The sequence below is a fragment of the Henckelia pumila genome, chromosome 1, assembly GCF_033568475.1.
Source record: "Henckelia pumila isolate YLH828 chromosome 1, ASM3356847v2, whole genome shotgun sequence".
Classification (NCBI taxonomy): Eukaryota; Viridiplantae; Streptophyta; class Magnoliopsida; order Lamiales; family Gesneriaceae; genus Henckelia; species Henckelia pumila.
Window position 1 is genome coordinate 69,626,423 of NC_133120.1, and position 21,676 is coordinate 69,648,098.

General features: G+C 35.7%; 1 protein-coding gene across 1 annotated transcript; it reads right to left on the bottom strand.

Moving 5' to 3' along the window:
- Window positions 1-14,309: 14,309 nt before the first annotated feature.
- On the bottom strand, window positions 14,310-17,339 carry LOC140878908 (3-ketoacyl-CoA synthase 20-like). The gene is made up of 2 exons (XM_073282535.1): window positions 16,475-17,339; window positions 14,310-15,205 (listed from the first exon to the last, which is right to left on the bottom strand). The coding sequence occupies exons 1-2, from the start codon at window positions 17,246-17,248 to the stop codon at window positions 14,426-14,428; spliced, it is 1,554 nt and encodes a 517-aa protein (XP_073138636.1). The 5' UTR covers window positions 17,249-17,339; the 3' UTR covers window positions 14,310-14,425.
- Between the last annotated feature and the right edge of the window lie 4,337 nt (window positions 17,340-21,676).

Genomic DNA, 21,676 nt, shown 5'->3' on the forward strand with positions numbered 1-21,676 from the left:
CTATGGGCAACCCCACAGCAGGGGATCCAAACCCCATTTTAATCATACTTCCTACCGCCTTCATAAAAAGCAAATTTAACTAGCAGTAGATCTTTCTCCATCTTCCTTTGCTTCGTTGTTCACTTCCCCCCACTCTTTCTTCATCTATCTATTCTTAATTTTGCACCAATTTGGTTAATGATTTAACAAGCCAAAATTATGTTGTTCGATAGCCTCTCTCTAGCTTTAGTATCTTATTAATTAATGTTAAAAATAATTGGATTTGGACCTAACTCGATCAACACCAAAAGCTAGCTCAAGGAGAAAAAATTGTCCAAACCTATATATTAGGCTCCCATAATATTTATCCAACCGATGTGGAACAATTAACACATCAACACATCCTCGCCCCTAGGAATGAAACGATTGGAGTGTGGTATGGGCAGTCCAACACATAACTATGGGTCTGGGCTCTGATACCATGTTAAGAATTGGATTTGGACCTAACTTGATGGACTGCCCATACCATAGTAAGAATTGGACTTAGATCTAACTCGATCAACTCTAAAAGCTAGCTCAAGGAGGGAGGGTTGCCCAAGCCTATATATTAGGCTCCCAGAATATTTATCCAACTGATGTGGGACACAATTAACACATCAATAGTTAATATAGTATAATTATATATTAAATATATATATACACACATATCGAGCATTTCGAGCTTTCGAACATTCATTATCGAACTTAATGTTCAAGCAATAGTTCTGATAGCTCGTGAATAGGTACGAATACTTCAAGTCGAATTTGAAAAAAAAATTAAAATTTTCAGGTTTCGAATCGAGCTGAATTCGGACTTTAATTTTTTACTAATATTCAACTTGATTTGTTTACACTGTTATTATTAATACACTAATTTACACTTTCTTTCAATTTCAATATTTTTTTTACAGAGTGGTGACGTGAATGTGTCTCCGGAAAAATGATAATGTCACGTGGAGCCGAAAAATTGGTGACGTGTTAGATGTCATATCAACACTTCAGTGAAAATTGTTAAAATTAAAAAAAATACAAATTAGTAAACTAAGATCGTGAATTGGCTCGATAACATGACGAAAAATGTAAATTTCTCATCATAATTGAATAGTATCTATGAAGATTGATTATCAAGTGATCATGACATGGTTAAAACTTAACCTGACGCTACGACCACTTCATTTGTATTCATTTGGATTTTTCCTAATACAAGTATCAACAAACTTAAGAAGAGTTTCTGAAATATTGAAGATAGCTTTCCCATCAACAGCGACAAACACTCCATAATTTTAAAAAAAAACAAAACAAAACAAAACATAAGACAATAATTGATAAAAACATGATAATTGTTATAAATTTAGTTGAGAAAGATGAGAGAATAAAAGACAAGAGAGAATATAATAGAAAAAGATGAGTCTGTAATATATGAACTAAACACCTCTATTTATAGGGTAGAGGGATTAGTGTAGAAAAGAAAAATTACAATCAAATCAATCAACTATATTACATCTATATATAACACTCCCCCTTAAATGACTGATGGAGAGTCCAATGTTGCCTCGTTAAAACCTTGTCAGTAAAACCTAGTGGAAAAACCTGAACGAAGGAAAAAGAGTACAACAATTGATACTCCCCCTGATTTCAATCACCAAATATCTTTTAATTGATGCATCCCTATCTTTCGCACCAATTTCTTGAATGTTGATGTCGGTAATGCCTTTGTTAATAAATCAGCTACATTGTCACTTGAGCGGATTTGTTGGACATCAATATCACTTTTTTTTTATGTTCGGGCGTGTAGAAAAACTTTGGTGAAATGTGTTTCGTTCGATCGCCTTTGATATACCCTCATTTTAGTTGTGCAATGCAAGCAGCATTATCTTCAAAAATAGTCGTCAGGCTATCTTTCATTGTTGGTAGTCCGCATGATTCTTGAATATGTTGGGTTATAGATCTCAACCATATACATTCTCGACTTACTTCATACATTGCAATGATCTCATAGTGATTTGATGATGTCGCTGTCAAAGTTTGCTTTGTTGACTTTCATGAAATAGTTGTGTCCCCTCGTGTAAACACATGTCCCATTTGGGATTTGGCTTTATGCGGATCTGAAAGATAGCCTGCATCTGCATATCCTATTAAAGAGAAATTTGATTTTTTCGAATAAAATAATCCCATGTCAGTTGTACCACGAAGGTAACGAAATATATGTTTTACACCATTCCATGTCTTCGGGTTGGAGAATAACTATATCTTGCTAGAAGGTTGACAGAAAATGATATATCTGGTCGAGTACAATTTGCAAGGTATGACAATGCACCAATTGCACTAAGATATGGTACTTCAAGACCAATGATATTTTCTCCATCTTCAAGTGGACGAAAAGGATCTTTATTAGTGTCAAGTGATCGTACGACCATTGGTGATGCTAATGGATGTGATTTGTGCATGTAAAAGCATTTTAATATTTTCTCTGTGTATGAAGATTGATGAACAAATATTTCTTCTGATAAATGTTCGATTTGCAATCCGAGACAAAACTTTGTTTTTCCCAAATCTTTTATCTCAAATTCACTTTTTAAATAATTGGCAGTTTTAGTGAGCTCTTCGGGAGTTCCTATCAGATATAGATCATCGGCATACACTGCCACGATTGCAAAACCCTCATTCGTCTTTTTTTGTAAAAACGCATGGGCAAATAGCATTATTTGTGTAACCTTCTTGTAGTAAATATTTGCTAAGGCGATTGTACCACATTCGCTTATATTGTTTTAATCCATATAACGATTTTTGCAATTTAATGAGAACATGGTCTTGGGATTTTTATCACTTGATTTTGATGGTTTAAATCCTTCAGGAATTTTCATGTATATGTTGCTATCAAGTGAACCATATAAATATGCAGTGAACACATCCATAAGTCGCATATCCAAATTTTCTAATACAGCCAAACTAATCAAGAATCGAAAAGTGGTGGTATCCATCACAAGTGAATATGCTTCCTCGTAATCAATTCCAGGTCTTGAGAAAAACCTTGGGCTACAAGTCTGGCTTTGTATCTTACAATTTTGCCATTTTCATTTTTTTTTTCGTACAAACACCCATTTGTATCCTACGGGGATTACATTTTTGGGTGTTTGAACTACGGGTCCAAACAATTTACGTTTTTCTAGAGAATCTAATTCAGCTTGTATAGCTTCCTTCCATTTTGGCCATTCATTTCTTTGTTGACAATCTTTAACAGATTGTGTTTCGGGATCATCAATACCTTGCATGATATCAAGATTCATGTTAAGTGCGAACACATTATCGATGTTCGTATTTCTGTGATCCCATATTTTACGAGATATCAAATAATTTGTTGAAGTCTCAATATTTTCATGTGGTTGTGATTCTTCATGGATCACGTTATCCACATCTGTTTTATTTTGATGTAAGGTTTCTTCTTCTGGAGTTTTCAAACCTTGTTTTTCTTGTACCTTTATTTTTTGGGTACTGTATCCTTTGAACCAATTGGTCGGTCACGCTTCTGGCGTATTTTAGATTCATTTGCGGGGAAAGTATTATATGGTCCTCTTGCAAGGACATCGATCTTCATTGGGGTATTTTCTACTTGTATGTGTGACTTTGTTACATTTTTCGTATTAACAAAAGCATCAGGTAATTGATTTGCAATTATTTGCAAGTGAATGATTCTTTCAACTTCTTGCTCACATTGATTGTTTCTGGGATCGTAATGAGATAATGTTTTCTCATTCCAAAATATTTTTTGTTGTTCTTCAGGATACAATTTTGCTCCACCCAATGTTGGAAAATTTGTTTCATCAAAATGGCAATCTGCAAATCTTGCAGTAAACAAGTCGCCTCTTAAGGGTTCCAAATATCTAATGATAGACGGTGACTCATATCCCACATAAATTCTAAGTCTACGTTGAGGACCCATTTTGGTTCGTTGTGTAGGTGGGATAGGTACTTGTACCGCACAACCAAATACTCTAATGTGAGAAACTTCAGGTTTTTGATCATATGCAAGTTACAATGGTGAATATTGGTGGTATTAATTGGTCTTACACGAATCAACGATGCAGCGTGTATGATAGCATGACCCCAGGCTAAAGATGACAGTTTTGTTTTCATGAGTAGTGGTCTTGCAATTAATTGCAGTCGCTTAATAAAGGATTCTGCAAGACCATTTTGTGTATGGACATGGGCTACTGAATGCTCGACCGAAGTCCCTATTGACATACAAAAGTCATCAAATGCTTGTGATTTAAATTCAGCAGCATTATCAAGGCGAATTGCCTTAATTGAGTGGTCAGGGAATTGAGCTCGTAGTTTAATCATTTGCCCAAGTAGCTTTGCAAAAGCTATATTTCGAGTTGCAAGCAAACTAACATGTGACCACCTAGTTGATGCATCAATCAATATCATAAAGTATCGAAATGGACCACATGATGGGTGTATAGGCCCACAAATATCCCCATGAATTCTTTTCAAAAATGTTGGAATTTCAACATCAATCTTCATTGGAGAAGGCCTTACAATTAGTTTGCCTTGTGAACAAGCCACACATGAAAAGTCACCATTTAGGAGAACCTTTTGATTCTTTAAGGGATGTCCACGCGAATTATCTATTATTCTTCGCATCATTAAACTCTCAGGGTGACCAAGTCGGTCGTGCCATAATATGAAAGTTTTCTTGTCAACAAACTTCTTGTTTGTGACTGTATTTGCCTCAATTGCCTTTATTATTGTGCAATACATCCCAGAAGAGAGTGCACGTAATTTTTATTTTATATGTTTTTACCACATATCATAGATGTAATACAAAGGTATTCAATCTTGTTTACATTCAATGTTTCAATATGATATCCATTTCTGCGGATATCTTTAAAGCTAAGCAAATTTCTACTAGATTTGCTAGCGTAGAGTGCATTTTCAATATATAAAATTGTCTCATTTGGCAGAATGATTTTTTCCTTTTCATGACCTTCAATAATTTTTTATGCACCCGATATTGTTATAACATTATTTTCAGCTAATGTTAATTCCAAAAAATACCTTTTGCTTTAAAGGATGGTGTGAGTTGTACCACTATCGGCTAGACATATGTCTTGGTATTCTCCCATTAATCTAAAAGAAATGCATAATAGATTAAGTTACAACTTCAATATTCATAAGAGAGAAATTATATTAAATAAAGTTCTCAAATCATTAACCACTATTACAACTGAAAATAAATTTGTACTGAATAAAACCAAAACCAAAAAGGCAAATCTGACTATTGTAGAAAAACAACATAGATAACCAAAAGCACTAATCTTAAGGACACGAAAGCATTAAAGGCAGAACTTGATCACTCCATTTTTTCTAGCACACCTCCCCCAATCAAATGATCAATATTCACATCTAGTTGTGCAAAGAAACCAGAGACATCCAAGTGAGTTATATCAACAAGGCCATCATCATCAGCAAAATTTGTCTCTATTTTTTCCTTTCTTTTGATCGAATTTTGGTAGAGATCCACAAGATGCTTTGGAGTACGACAGGTACGAGACCAATGCCCTTCCATTCCGCATTTGAAACACTTATCTTCATACTCTTTCATGTTTCTCCCTTTTTCTTCTTCATTATTCGGTTTCCATTGCTGGTGGTTTGTTTTATATCTCTTTCCATCATGTTGCTGGTAATTTTTGTTTTGACCACGCCCACGTCCTCTTATAATATGGGGATTTTGATTTGAGTTGGCATTCACTTCAGGAAATGATATTTCATTTGCTTCAAGAAATGTTGTAAAGCCAGTTGGGCGTAATTGATGATTTTTCAATAGTAATTCACTGTTCTGTTCAGCAACTAGTAGACAAGAAATAAGCTCAGATTACTTTTAAAATCCACGCTCACGATATTGCTGCTGCAAGAGCACATTTGAAGCATGGAAGGTGGAGAAAGTTTTTTCAAGTAGATCTTGATCATAAATATTTTCTCCACAAAGTTTGAGCTTTGAACAAATCTTGAATAATGCGGAGTTATAATCGCTTACAGATTTGAAATCTTGTAGGCGAAGATGGATCCACTCATAACAGGCTCTTGGGAGAACTACACTCCTCTGATGGTCAAACCTTTCTTTAAGATTTTTTCAAAGTTCTTGTGGATTCTTCACAGTGAGATACTCAGCTTTCAATCCATCATCGAGATGATGGCGAATAAAAATAAGAAATTTTGCAAGATCCTACGGGGATTCATTATTTTCTTCTTTTATTGTGTTTCCAAGATCCTTAGAAACAAGATGAACCTCAACATCCAAAATCCATGACAAATAGTTTTTTTCACTAATGTCAAGAGCTTCAAATTCAAGTTTTGTAATGTTTGCCATTGCAACTGTTAAAATGAAAACAAATAAATTTAAGGATAATAATAAATTATATGTAGTTTATGAGAAGTAACAGCATGAAGAAAAGAAAAAATCTTCTCATTTTTCCACTAATCAGAAAAGAATACGTACAATTATTTAAAAGAATTACATCTACCTAATCCCTTAAAGAATGGAATCTGATAAGTACAATCCTAACCACTCCTAGAAAGTTAAACTAGCAGATAAGATAACATTTAACTACTAGATAATGATCTAATTATTCAATATTCAACACTCCCCTTCAAGCTGGATCATATATGTTGATCATGCCTAGCTTGGAACTCAAATCTTCATAATTAGGCCGAAAAAGTGCTTTTGTTAGAATGTCTGCCACTTGCAATTTGGTAGGAATGTAGTTTAGATGGAAACTTCCATTTTCGATCTTCTCACTTATAAAATGTCGATCCACCTCAACATGTTTGGTTCGATCATGATGTACTGGATTTCTTGCAATGCTAATAGCTGTCTGGTTGTCACACATCAACTCCACTGATTGATTCTCTTCTATCTTTAACTCACCAAGTAATTTCTTGAGCCACATTCCTTCACAAATTCCATGAGCCAATGCTCGAAATTCAGCTTCAGCACTACTACGTGCAACTGTCTTTTTGCTACGCCAAGTTACTAGATTTCCCCAAACAAATGTGCAATACCCGGAGGTAGAGCGTCTATCAATAGGTGATCCGGCCCAATCAGCATCACTGTACACGGTGATACCTCTATTGGAGGATTTTCTGAAAAATAGTCCCTTTCCTGGAGTACGTTTCAGATATCTTAACACTCGATATGCTGCATCCATCTGTTCTTCGGTTGGATTGTTCATGAATTGGCTAATAAAACTCACAACAAAGCCAATATCTGGTCGTGTGTGCGACAGATAAATTAGTTTGCCAACTAATCTCTGATATACTCCTTTTTCCACTGGTGGACAATCCTTTTCAATCCTATCTTGATGTTTGGGTCCATTGGTGTATCCACTGGCCTGCATCCCGACATACCAGTTTCCTTCAAGAGATCTATCACATACTTTCGTTGTGATATGGAGATACCAAGCGAAGACCTTGCCACTTCCATTCCCAAAAAATACTTCAGGTGTCCGAGATCTTTCATCTCAAATTCTTTTGACAACATAGTCTTCACATGAACCATTTCTTCGTGATTACCTGTAAGAACAATGTCATCAACATATACTATGAGAGCTGTAATTTTACCTCCCTCTAAATGTTTGACAAATAAGGTGTGATCAGATTGGCATTGTGTGTAGCCGTCTTGTTTCAAAACATTTGTGAATCGATAGAATCAAGCTCGAGGTGACTGTTTGAGCCCATAAAGCGACTTCTTTAATCTGCACACTTTATTTTTGGTTTTTTCAGACTCAAAACCTGAAGGAATGTCCATATATACTTCTTCCTCTAGATCTCCGTTAAGGAATGCATTTTTCACGTCAAGTTGAAACAAAGGCCAGTCTAAGTTAGCAGCAATTGACAAAAGTACTCGGACTGTGTTGAGCCTGACCACTGGAGCAAGTGTCTCATGATAGTCAATACCATAAGATTGTGTGTATCATTTGGCTGCTAATCGTGCCTTAAACCGCTCTATGCTTCCATCAGATTTATGTTTGACAGTGAAGATCCATTTGCACCCAACTGTTTTCTTTCCCGGTGGAAGATTTGTAATCTGCCATGTGTTGTTCTTTTCAAGTGCTTTGATTTCATCAAACACAGCCTCTTTCCAACTCGGATCATTCAAAGATTCTTTTATAGTTGACGGGACCTGTACCTGGTCCAATTTTGAGATAAAAGCACGATATGCAGTAGAAAATCGGTCAAATGAGAAAAAATTGCATATGGGGTGCATTGTGCATGATCTAACTCCTTTTCTCAATGCAATGGGCCTATTGTCAAGATCATCAATACCATGAGCGTTACCTTGGATGCTTTTCTTTAGGTCTGGCTTCGGAGAAGAGTCTTGGACAGGTTGAGCTTGCACAAGATCTTGTAAGTTTCTTTGATGAGGTTGTTTCCTTCGAGAATAGACCTGAAGTGGTTGATTGGGTTCCAGATGATCACGAATTACTGCTGGATTTGGCTCGGGTTCTGGTGAAGGATTGGTAAGAGTTGCTGATGGAGGAATTTTTGGTGAAGGATCAAGATGGTTTGTGGGTGGAAGAACTAGTGGTATGGGTTCCCAACTTTGAGATTCAACACTGCTACTCTCCTCCTGAAGCGAAGAAGTGGGAAAGAAGGGCTCAGTTTCGAAAAAAGTAACATCCATGGAAGTATAGAATTTTTTGGTGATGGGAGAATAACACTTGTACCCTTTTTTATTTGGAGAATATCCAAGAAAGAGGCACTTGACTGCCCGTGGTTCAAGTTTGCCCCTGTTGTGTGCATGAATGTGAACAAATGATGAGCAACCAAATACTTTGAGGGGAAGATTATGGAGAATATGTGTGTTGGGATAAAATTCGAGGAGAGATTCGACTGGAGTTTTGAATTTGAGGACTCGAGAAGGCATCCTATTAATAAGGTAAGTGGCAGTGAGAATGGCGTCCCCCCAAAAATGTTTTGGAACATTAGTTATGAATAGCAAAGATCGTGCGACTTCAAGAAGGTGGCGGTTTTTTCGTTCTGAAACCCCATTTTGTTGCGGGGTGTCAACGCAAGAGCTTTGGTGGACAATGCCATGGGATTCCAAGTAGTCACCCAAGACTGAATTAAAATAATCCCGGGCTCTATCTGTTCTTAAAATCTGGATTTTAGTGCAAAATTGTTTTTGAATCATTGCATGGAATTGTTTGAAGATACGGGAGGTTTCAGATTTCTCTTTCATTAGGAAAACCCACGACAATCTCGTATGGTCATCGATAAATAAGAGGAACCAGCGTGACCACTCAAATTTCTCACATTAGAGGGGCCCCAAATATCACTGTGGAAGAGAGAAAACGGTTTAGATGGTTTGTAACGATGCGGTGTAAAGGTGGTGCGAGTGTGTTTAGAAAATTGGCAAATATCACACTGAAGGGAACGAGGAACTTTATTATTGAACAAGAAGGGAAATAATTTTTCAAGATACAAGAAATTAGGATGCCCTAATAGATAGTGCCATAAAGTAATGTCATTATCCTTATTTGAGTACATAGACGAAACAGAATAAGACATCAAGGGTGAGGAAGCTGTCAAACTTCTCTTGGAAACAGCCATCTCGAGAAGATAAAGTCCAGCACAAGGATCAGCACTGCCAATCGTCTTCCCCGATGCCAAATCCTGAAAAACACACGAGTTAACATCGAATTTGGTCGTGCACTTGAGGCCTGCATTCAATTTACTCACTGATAACAAATTGCAATTAAGATCAGGCACATATAGAACAGATTGAAGTGAAATTTCTGGAGTTAACTGAACAGATCCATAACCATCCACTTTGGAGCATGACCCATTAGCAATGCGAACTGTTTGTGAATCTGTGCATGGACAGAATGATTTAAACAATTCCAAATTTCCAGTCATATGGTCCGAGGCACCGGAGTCAACAATCCAGGAGGTGCATTGATTATACTGCGAGAGCAAAGCATAAGAAAAATTACCTTGATGCACAGCATTACCAGTACTTGGAGGCGGAGGGTTGGACTGCTTAGACTGACTGAAGAGTTTCTGGAGCACATCCAGTTGCTCTTTGGTGAAGGGTTGTGGTCCTGTGGAATTATTTTCTGTCAATGCAGAATTTGCCCATTTTTCCCGAGCAGGCTTCCAATCTGCGGGTTTCCCATGGCTCCAACAATTTTCCAGTGTATGACTATGTCTCTTGCATTTTTCACACCAAGGACGGCCGGGTATAGGTCCTGGTTTGAATTTTCCAGAGGTGGACGATTGAGAAAAGTGTCCAGATGTTGACACAGACTCATCAGAATGAATGGTTGAGGATTTATGTGCAGCAAGAGCGGAGCCTTCAATAGGCAGAGCGATCGTGGGACCCAACATAAACTTCCTGCGGCTCTCTTCGTGTCGGACATCAGAGAATACACTGCGGAGGCTGGGTAAAGGTTTGCTGCCCAAAATCCGACCACGAACTTCATCAAGTGTACTGTTAAGGCCTGATAGGAATTTGAAGATTCGTCGCTTCTCCACGATGGCCTTATAACGACGTTCATCATCTGGGCATTTCCATTCATGGACCTCAAAGAGGTCTAGCTGCTGCCAGTGACGAGTGAGATATGTGAAGTATAAGGTGATAGTGGACTCGCCTTGAAGGAGATCTTGTAGGATGCTTTCAATCTCAAAGAGTTCAGACGTATTTTCCTTGGATGAAAAAGTATCTCGAGCGGCCTCCCAAATCTCTTGTGCAGTAGTATAAAGAAGAAAGTTTTCACCGATCTCCGGAGTCATGGAGTTAATCAACCAGGACATGACCATATTGTTCTCTGAATTCCAAGTTCGGAATTTAGAACTCGATTTTTCTGGACAGGTCGATGCGCCGGAGAGGAGTTCATCCTTCCCTCTGCCACATATGAACATCATAACTGATTGCGACCATTGAAGGTAATTGTGTCCGTTTAATTTGTGGTTGGTGATCGGGACAGGATTGTTGTCGGCGTTTAATTTGAGGGTGTCGGTGATTGGGGTTGCAGGTGGAGTCGCCATGTCGTATTTGGTCATGGGTGTTTAGGGCTTTGATACCATGTAGTTTATGAGAAGTAACAGCATGAAGAAAAGAAAAAATCTTCTCATTTTTCCACTAATCAGAATAGAATACGTACAAGTATTTAAAAGAATTACATCTACCTAATCCCTTAAAGAATGGAATCTGATAAGTACAATCCTAACCACTCCTAGAAAGTTAAACTAGCAGATAAGATAACATTTAACTACTAGATAATGATCTAATTATTCAATATTCAACATCATATATATATATACATATATATATATATATAACAAGTTGAATATATACGTGTAGAAAAAAGTACAAAATAAATAATTATGTTATTTATTAATTTATTAAACAATGTTATAAAATTAGTTAACAAATAATTATATATATATACGTGTAATATATATATATAATTATGTTAACAAGCATCTAATCACACTTATGGAATCATATTTATTAACTTTCCTAAGAATGATAAATCTTCACATAAACAAATATCAATTAATGTCGAGTAAAAATAAATGCATAAAAAATATAATATCCCAATATAAGACACAAGCATAAGAGTGTATAAAAGTCAATATTCTTCGGGAATATTGGTAAACTTAAGATTTTGGATAATATTCTTCAGAAATATTGAAAATCTTATATATTTATATTATATCCATAGATCTATCGAGATTGTCAATAAAAATATGTTATGTTACTTCAAGAACATCAACATAAAATTAAAATTAATACTTCTTCAGGAGCATAATATGAACATAAAATATGAGATACTTTGAGAACATCAATATTAACTTTTAATATTGTGCTACTACCGGATCATTGAAGCTATTGGCAAAAATAATAATAATAATAATAATAATAATAATAATATTTGTGCTATTTCGAGAACATCAATATGAAAGTTACATATTGTGATTTATCGAGAGCATCCACACAAAGATTACGAATGAAAATTATTTATGAGTTCTACCTTGAAGCTAGAGCACTCGTGCTGATAACGTGTTATAAATTTAGTAGAGAAAGATGAGAGAATAAAAAACAAGAGAGAATATAATAGAAAAAAATGTAATATATGAACTAAACACCTCTATTTATAGGGTAGATAGATTAGTGTGGAAAAGAAAAATTACAATCAAATCAATCAACTATATTACATCTATATATAACAATAATTTTTTGAATTAAACATTGAGATTTGTTGCAAAAGAGTTTTGGATATTCAATACACAACAATAATTTTATATAGATTGGTAGTTGCGGTACCTGATTAGTGATTAATATGTTTCCTACTTGGAATTCACATTTATCCACTTTATTTCTTTCGACGGCACATTTACCCACTTTATTATTTGAGAAAAATAGGTAAAAAGCCTATTTTCTATTTGTCCTCCTGAAATCTATATATCAATTTTAAAGTTAGTCCAGTATTGATGTTATTTTCACTTTTAGCCATTTCTTGTCAGGAAACTAATGTGGTTTTGGTCACATCAACAAAGTCCAACGTCAGGTTAACAGTGATCTGAGTTATGTGGGTCTTTGTGCCTCTAATATTTCTACAATGATGTCGGAGTTGAACGTAACTTCATTTTTTCACGTTAAGAGATCGGCTAATCATATTGCTAGCCCACTCTTTAGCTAAGTTTACTGTTTCTTCCTCTGCTTTTTTTTGTTGGGTGTCGAAAATTTTTTCTAGTTGACTTGTTAACCTTGTATTGAACGACATTTCTCAATAAAATTTTAAGGTTTCTATCAAAAAATAAATAAAAAACAAAGTCCAACGTCATATCAGTAATTATCGATGTCAAAACATCAATTTTCGAAACTAAATTAACATTTGGATCAAAAAAATGGTCTAAAAGTGAGACAAGGACCAAACAAAAACCAACTTAATTACTCCACTAAAACCCCAACATGAAATAAAATTTAATTTGGACTAAGAGGGACAAGCTATTCAACCAAAATTCTAGTTTCCCCTTATTTCTTAAATGGATTTTTCGTACTGTGGAAAATGCACTGCACCAACCCCACGTGTCCCCCCAACCCCACGTGTCCCCTTATTAGCTGTTCGCGCTGCCGCGGGAACGGCTCCGTTCGCCCGGATTTAGGAAAGGGATTTGGCCGAATTTATTTGTGAGAAAAGCATTCCTCCTCCTAGCTACTAAATAGGGTTATTCGGTTTGGTAGTTAGCTGAAGTGAATTAAATTGCTTATCTAATTTGATTCGATTGCATTGAATTGTCACACATGCATGCATACTTATTAGAGATGTCAAAACGGGCCAGCGGGGCGGGCCAGCCCACAACCCATCGCAACCCACCATTAAGAAGGGCGGTGCGGGTCGGCCCACCTTTTAGGCGGGTTGGAAAAATACCAACCCAACCCACCTATTTTAGGTGGCGGGACGGGCCAACCCAGCGGGCCTACATGTAATTTGGCAGGTTTTGGCGGGACAACCCGCAACCCACCACAATCCACCATTAGGCGGGGCGGGCCGACCCAATTTTAAGCGGGTTGAGAAATCGTCAACCCAACCCACCTATTTTGTATGGCGGAGCGAGCCAACCCGACGGACCTAACCCATTTTGACACCTTTAATATTTATCGATCATAGCATGCAATTGATGCTACAAAACGTCCATGACAAATCTCACGAAATCATGCATGCTTATATGATATTTCAGATTTTATATAAATTTAATTGAATTAGTAGAAGGAAAATTGTTTTTTTGTTCTTATATTAATGTCCTTTTGTAATTTTCATCATCTATATTATCAAATTTCGTTTTTAATTCGCTATCTGTGTTTTTTTTAAAATTTTAGTATCAATGCAAAAAGACTAAAATTTAAAAAAAAAATAAGGACTAAAACAAAATTTTGATACATAAAAGACTAAGATCACAAAATGACAAAATTACAGTACCAAAAATGTAGTTTTACCTTCATAGAAAAATAAAAATGTATGGGATCGATGTTTCACTAAATTTTACAATTTTCAACGTATATGGATTAATTAATTTGATGGTAGAAATAATAATCATTCAGACTAAATAATATATTATTTAGCGAACTCACGCTAGCTGCTGCACGTGCTGTAGTATCATGAACTAAAAGAAAACATGCATATCCAGAAATGCTTTTCTATTTTCCAAATTGTTACTCAATAATTTAGAAAAGTCGCTAGGTAGATATTGTTGGAATCAACTAGCTAGCTAGAGAACGTACGTACGCAACGCTGAATATATATATAACAATAAGATGAAGTAATTAATTAGAGAATAATAAATTTATGAGAGGTAGCAAAATGTATGAATAGAAGTAGGTAGTATGTTAACTTGAATATTAATTAATTGGGATTGGGACAACAACAGGGAACTGATGAATTTCATCAGTCCAGGGGTTGTTGATCTCCTTAGTGGGGTCGATGTTCTTCAAGGCTCGCCACACCCCGCTGTTACACTTGAACCCGGAACCGAAGGCTATTTGCCACACCCGATGGCCTTTCTTGATCCGTCCCTTGGCCTCGGAGTAGGCCAGTTCGTACCACACGGAGCTGCTAGAAGTGTTGCCGAATCGGTACAGCGACATCCTGGACGGCTCCATGTGCCACTCGCTGAGCTTCAGATTCTTCTCTAGCTCATCCAGCACCCCTCTCCCCCCCGCGTGTATGCAGAAATGCTCGAAAGCCAGCATGAAGTCAGGCACGTACGGCTTCACGCCTTTCATCTTCAACACTTTCCTTGCCACCAGGGTGATGAAGAACAGCAGCTGCTCCGACATGGGGAGCACCAATGGCCCCAGAGTCGTGATGTTGGCTTGCAACGCCTCCCCCGCGATCGACATCAGGTCTTTCGAAAGGGACACCCCGATGTTCCCTTGGGCGTCCTCCTCTTGGAACACGCATTTGTACGCCCGGTCGTCCGCACCCTTGTGGGTCCGTAGAGTGTGGACTAGCTCGTATTTCGACTTCCATGAGTCGCCCAATCGGTTCGATAAGAGCACCGCCGCGCCCCCCATTCGGAAGATGCAGTTCGTTAGCAGTTTCGATCGGTCGTTTCCCGCGTAGTAATTGTGGGTCATGCACTCCAAACTCATTACCAACGCATACGTATTAGCTTGCATCTGCATGTACGTTCATCATCATCAGCCCGGCGTATACCATACAATATTATAATTTAATTATAAAGAAACTTATGTATTTTTTTTTTTTTAAAATCATTTTACTCTCCTAAGACATTAATTAATACTATCATGAAAGAAAGATTAATATATATATATTATATTTGTGTAATTAATTAATTAAGGCGCGTATGTCCCGTTGGTAGATGGGGGTGTTGCGCAATAAATTCAGAGATCTGGAAATTATTACTAGACCAACATAATAATATATATGTGGGGTTTTAATTTATGTCCACATGCAAGGGTCCTGATGAACGTAACCTTTAATTTTCTAGCTATATAATGTTGATCATTCATTTTCAATTATATATATTTGGGTAATACTGCCTCCTAAGTATATATAATCAGTATCAGTATCATATCAAATACGTACTTGATAATATGATACTCCGATCCCCTCCAATTCGATTATAAAGTATTGCATTTTTTTCTCACATAATAGAAAAAAAATTACTGGAAAAACAAATTATATATACACTTTCTGTTTTATCTCTATTTAAGAGATCTAAAAAATGGTTGCACAATTTACAAAATTTAGTTAACAAGAATATATTGATAAAAAAATGTAAAAAAACTGTTATTAAATATGACGTATGCCCGTATATTTGAGACAAAAAAAACTTTTTATATAATCCGAACGGAGGAGCATCTTGTTTTGTACAGAAAGTCAGATACCCAAAAGTAGACCAATTCATTATTAATCAAACATAAATGGCATCTCACAAAATTAGCTTGGAAATTTAATTTTGACCACCTAACTTGTTCATTTACAATTATAGTTACCATCTTTTCTTGAAATTCAAAACTCATGAGCAATAAATCAACAACACCTTTATGATCTACCATGATCTAACTAAGGTAGTGTTTTTGTCCAAAGATTTGGATTTGGATTTTGAAAAAAAAAAAATTAAAAATATTATAGGATCTTTCAAATTAATTCGAAATGTACATATACATAATTTCAAGATGATTAGATTTGGCCACGGCCCCACTTGTATTCAAGACATATATAATTAATTTAATCCTCTCCTTAATTATTAATGTTGGAGGAGACAACAAAACCTCTCCCATCGTGATTAAAAACAAAAACAAAAAAGTACCGAATAAATGTTAATTCGTTTTCAAGTTCAAATCCATCGATAATCCACGTGCAAATCAAGAGATTATATATATGCATGGTGCTGGTGCATGAGAATTATTATAAGTACTGACCTGTAGAAGCCTTTTGGCAAGATCTACAGCGATCAAGCCGGCGCTGCAACCCATCCCACCTAAGTTGCAGCTGACCACATCCCCTCTGAGCTTGTACCGATTGACGATCATGGAGGCGAGCGACGGTGTCGGGCTAAAAGCCGACACATTCACGATAAGAATGCCGATATCTCTCACCTTCACCTTAGTTTTCGCCAGAAGATCGTCGATGGACCCGAATATTATCATCTCCGCCTCCTTCCTAGCACAGTCGAACCTCAACTTTGGCGGGAAGTCGCGAAGGGCGGCGGCGTAAGTCCGGTCTCCCAATCCGGACCTGTCCATGACCTTCTTCATGAAAGCCGCGGACTCCTCGCTGAGAATGGTGGACACCTTCTCCATCACCATGTCCCTGCTGCAGAGAAGCGAAGGATCCGGCTTGTAGCAGGCGAAATCCACCAGGTAAACCCTCCGGGGGCGGCTCATGAAGTAGACGGTGGCCAGCACCGCCATGAAAGACGTGCAGGCCATCACACGGAGGACGTTGTACTTGAGGTGGTAGTTGCAGATTCGGAGCATGTCGTCGATGTTGGACATGGAGAGATTGGCGGCCGCCGCCAGGAGGAGGGGGATGGTCAGCAGGTACATGGCGTTGGAGATGAGGTAATGGCAGCCCAGCTTCACGTATTTCAGGCGTATGGAGGAGCGGTAATTGGCGCCGTCGCTGAGAACATGAACCGGAGAGGATATTCCGGCGTGGGGAGTCGTCGGGTAATTGCCTTTGGCTGCAGCCATGTTAATTAATTTGGAGAGTGAGTGAGTGAGTGAGTGAGCGAAAATGGAAGAAGAAAAACATTTGTTTAAATAGAAAGGGAAGTAAATAATAATGGTTCCATGATTTATGTCTGTGTCCTAACTACCTTCTTCTGTTTGGTCTGTTCAAACATTAAATTCATCGATGCCATATGAGCCTGTTCAGACTCTCCTGTGTATCACACATAATATCTATGTTCATAAAATCAGGTTTTTTTTTTCGTTTTTTTTAATTAATTAAGAATTCTTTTCAATTATATATGGTAGTACAATTAACAGAAATTATATAATTAAAAACAGAATATAATAAGATCGGATATATTGATTGTCTAAGGATACATGCATTTAAAAAAAAAAAAGTATTGATTTTTTTTTTTTTGGTACAGTTGACGTGGCAACGCACACATCAGAATATGTCTTTGTGGGATGGTTTCTTCTCCATTTGGATTGATTTTATCAGATTCGCCGGGGTTCATGTAACGGACAGATTATTATATATGTTGTTTTCTGTGGGCGAATTTTGTTTTGGCTTAAATGATTCTCTTCTTTTCCGTTATTTTTAATTAATTGTATCCCATGTGTTTTGAGTTTATTGAGTTCTTTTGTGTTTCTTGTTCTCAAGATATATATATAGGCATAATCCTTTCTTGTGATTTGGATCATGATCATTCAGTAGGAAGACTGTTAGATATATGACAAAATACATGATCAAAATCTCAATGTGGGAAATATAATATAGGACCAAAAATTCGATTTTCCGTATTATATATAATTATTATAAAATAACTTAAGGGCATGCTTAATTTTGTCACGTCCTAATGATAACAAATTTAAAATTGCGTATGTTTTAAGAAGGGAAAATTGTTTTTTTTAGTCTTGTATGTTTGTCATTTTGCGATTTTGGTCTTCTATATTTTCAGATTTCAGTTTTAGTCCGTTATGTTTATTTTTTTGGCAATTTTAGTTCTTTTTCTGATGTGGCACTTATGTGACACCAATACAGTGCTGATATGAAGCTAATGTGTATAGTGTCACGTAAGAATTTTCGAATAAAAAAGACTGAAATTGTCAAAAACAAAAACATGTAGGACTAAAACTGAAATATGAAAACATAAAAGACCAAAATCGCAAAGTGATAAACATAAATGACCAAAATTACAGTTTTTTCGTTTTAAGAATTTTCGTAAATTTAAATTTTTTGTAACTTGAATGTAAAAAATTTGTGTGTTAACTGCAAAATAAAGAAATAGACCTGCACACGCAAATTTAAAGGGAAAATTATATATTCTGTCATATATATATTTATATATTTGTCTTTTTCGATTTTGGTTCTCAATATTGTTAAATTTCAGTTTTACTCCGTCATCTATGACTTTTTCTGCAATTTTAGCCATTTTCCAATATGCATGTGGCACCGATGACATGTTGTTGTGACCTCGATATAAGCCCGATGTATGCGATATCACATTTACATTTAGGAAAAAATAATAATAAAATTGCAAAAATTAAAAAATATGTGATTAAATTGAAATTTGATACTTAAACAGTCTCTAAAAAACAAACATGCATGGATGACTAAATAGCCAAAATGGTACACTAAGTTTTCCCGTTTGTATTCAAATCTTGTAAGTATTCAATTATGAATTTTGGTCTTATAAATTAGATTAAGTTTTTGGTTTTTTGTCCTTTTCTGTCGAATTGCTGTAGTGAAATCGGAAAATATATGTTTGACACCAATAAATGCTTATATATGTGACGTCAATGTGAGCAATCCATAAAAAAATATTAAAAACCAAAACACAAGCAAACTTACATGACCAAAACTTGTAATAAATTAAAATGTATATACCAACCTACGATTAGACAAATTTGGCCATTACCCCAAGAAATGGAAGTATGATTAAATTAAATGCCTGCACATATAACTTTCATGACAGGAAACTTGTGCTAGCTGCATGTATTCATGCGTGAATTCAAAGTTGAGTTACAGTTACCGAGCATTAAAGATAGATGTTGACTGGACCGACCCCCTCTTGTTGACTAACACGTACGTAGCCATTTTTGTTTTTTGTTTTTTTTGAATGAAAAGTTATAATCATATATTAATATCAGATATGATATTAATTATCGGGCATCTTTGTTTAATATAATATTTATATATAAAATATTTATTTCACAACTTGAACGTAAGTATGGCCAATTTGGTTTGCAAGTTGAATTTTTAGTGTCGTGTCTGTTCATAATTTTTTATTATCATAAAATTTTGTTTTAATTAATGTAATAAGATTTTTAATTATATTTTTTCAAGATCCTATGTTAGCACTAATAATTAAAAATAATTATAAATTTATTGCACTAATAAAAGGATCATATTTCTTGCCTCAAAAACAAAGAAAAGAAAAAGAAAACGGGCATATTTCATTAAATACTAGAGAATATTTTTCATATTAGTCGATGTTATTAATAATTAATTAATGAGTAAATTCTCACACACTTTTTTTATTTCTATTAAAATAGTCTATATACTTAATACTAATCTGATACATACTTATTATATTAAAAATAATATAAAAACATATGTTTCTGTTTTTAAAATAAAATAAAAATGTTTATCATTCATAATTTTTTGAATTTTAATTAAAAAACCTCACGATATTTAAAATCATATTTATTAAAAATTTTAAATAAATATCTATAGCTTAATTTTTATTATACATTTATTTTTATAATAATAATATGTATATGATTGATATATATTGACTTGATATATTAACGTAGTTTGAAAAATTTATTAACACGAATGTGTGTATATATATATATATATAAATAAGGATACCATATAAAATTAAATATATTCAAATTTTATAGAGTTATATTAATTTCTTAATTACAATAAATTTAATACTACTTATCGATTTTTGTAAACCAAATTGATATTTAATACATTGATAGATAAAAATATTTTAAAAAATATAATTATTTTAAAGAAATATAAATAGAAGTTATTGATACTCGATTAATAGTTCTAAGAAATCAATCAAAATCAAAATAATGAATTACAAAATTCATAGGGTTCTAGAAAAAGTTTACAAATGTCAATAAAAGTCATGAAAAATAAATTTGCAAGATTTTGCGAAAAGTCTGTGAGATTATATAAAAGTTTGTAGAAATTAAATCCATCAACTCCAGAAAATTCTGTCATTTAAAAAAAATTTAGTAAATCTCTGCAACGAATGCACTCCCTAAGTCTTTTGTGAGAAGATCTCATAGATCTATCTGTGAGACATATCGATTCGATCAATATATATAATGAAAATTGGTATTTTTAAATATAAAAAATAATATTTTTTCATGAATCAGATAGATGTATATATTAGCAAATATTCTCGTCAATACTTTTCATATTTGTAGTTATATTGTTTCCTTATCTTCTAAAGCTTTCTTGGTATATTGCAATGTAAGTTAGGAGTTTATATTGTGTATATCTTTATGATTTTCTAGGAACTTTTTTGTATCTATTTATACTGGTTGTTCATATCAATAATAAAATTAAGTTCCATGGTATCAAAGCTCCCTTGGCTAACGCCACGCCTCTAAACATCACCCCTTGCTGCCGCCCAGACTCCCAAGCCGTCCACCCCAGCCGCTAAACACCATCATGGCCGACGCTGCTTCCTCTGTTTTCGTCGTCCCTCCGGCCTTAATCTCCATCAACACTACTGCCCAAATACCTCTCAAACTAACTTCATCCAATTACCCGGCTTGGCTACTCCAGTTTCGTTCCCTACTCATTGGGTACGACCTTATGGGTTTTGTTGATGGCTCCAATCCATGCCCACTGTCCACTCTTGTGAAAGATGATGTCACTCTTTCCAATCCTGCTTACTCTCTCTGGGTTCGTCAGGATCAACTTCTTCTCAATGCCATAACTGGTTCTCTCACACCCACGCTCATCCCCTTTATTGCTTCCTCTACCACCTCACGTGATGCGTCGTCCACACTGGCCAAGACCTATGCTGCCCCGAGTCGTGGCCGCATCCTCCAACTCAAAAATAAACTTGCAAATCCTATCAAGGGATCCAAAATAGTAACCGACTTCATGCATGGCATCAAGGTCTCTGTGGATGCTCTCGCTCTTATGAACGTCTCCTATGACTCTGAGGATCTTACACTTAAGGTTCTTAATGGCCTGGATGATTCCTACAAGGAACTCTCTCATGCCATCTAAGCTCGTGACACTCCAATATCCTTTGACGAGCTTCACGAAAAATTGCTCAACTTTGAAGCACAGCTACTACTTCGCCAATCTTCCGTGTCTGGTCCAGCTACCGCCTTCCCTGTATCTCGCTCCACCAAGTCTTCTCATGCAAGTGCAACCTCTGGGCAGCCCCGTTATTTTGGTTTGCCGCG

Coding starts and splice junctions, on each gene's coding strand:
- LOC140878908 (XM_073282535.1), bottom strand. CDS start 17,248: ATGGCTGCAGCCAAAGGCAATTACCCGACGACTCCCCACGCCGGAATA. Junction 15,206..16,474: donor TTGCCAAAAGGCTTCTACAG/GTCAGTACTTAT, acceptor ACGTACATGCAG/ATGCAAGCTAATACGTATGC.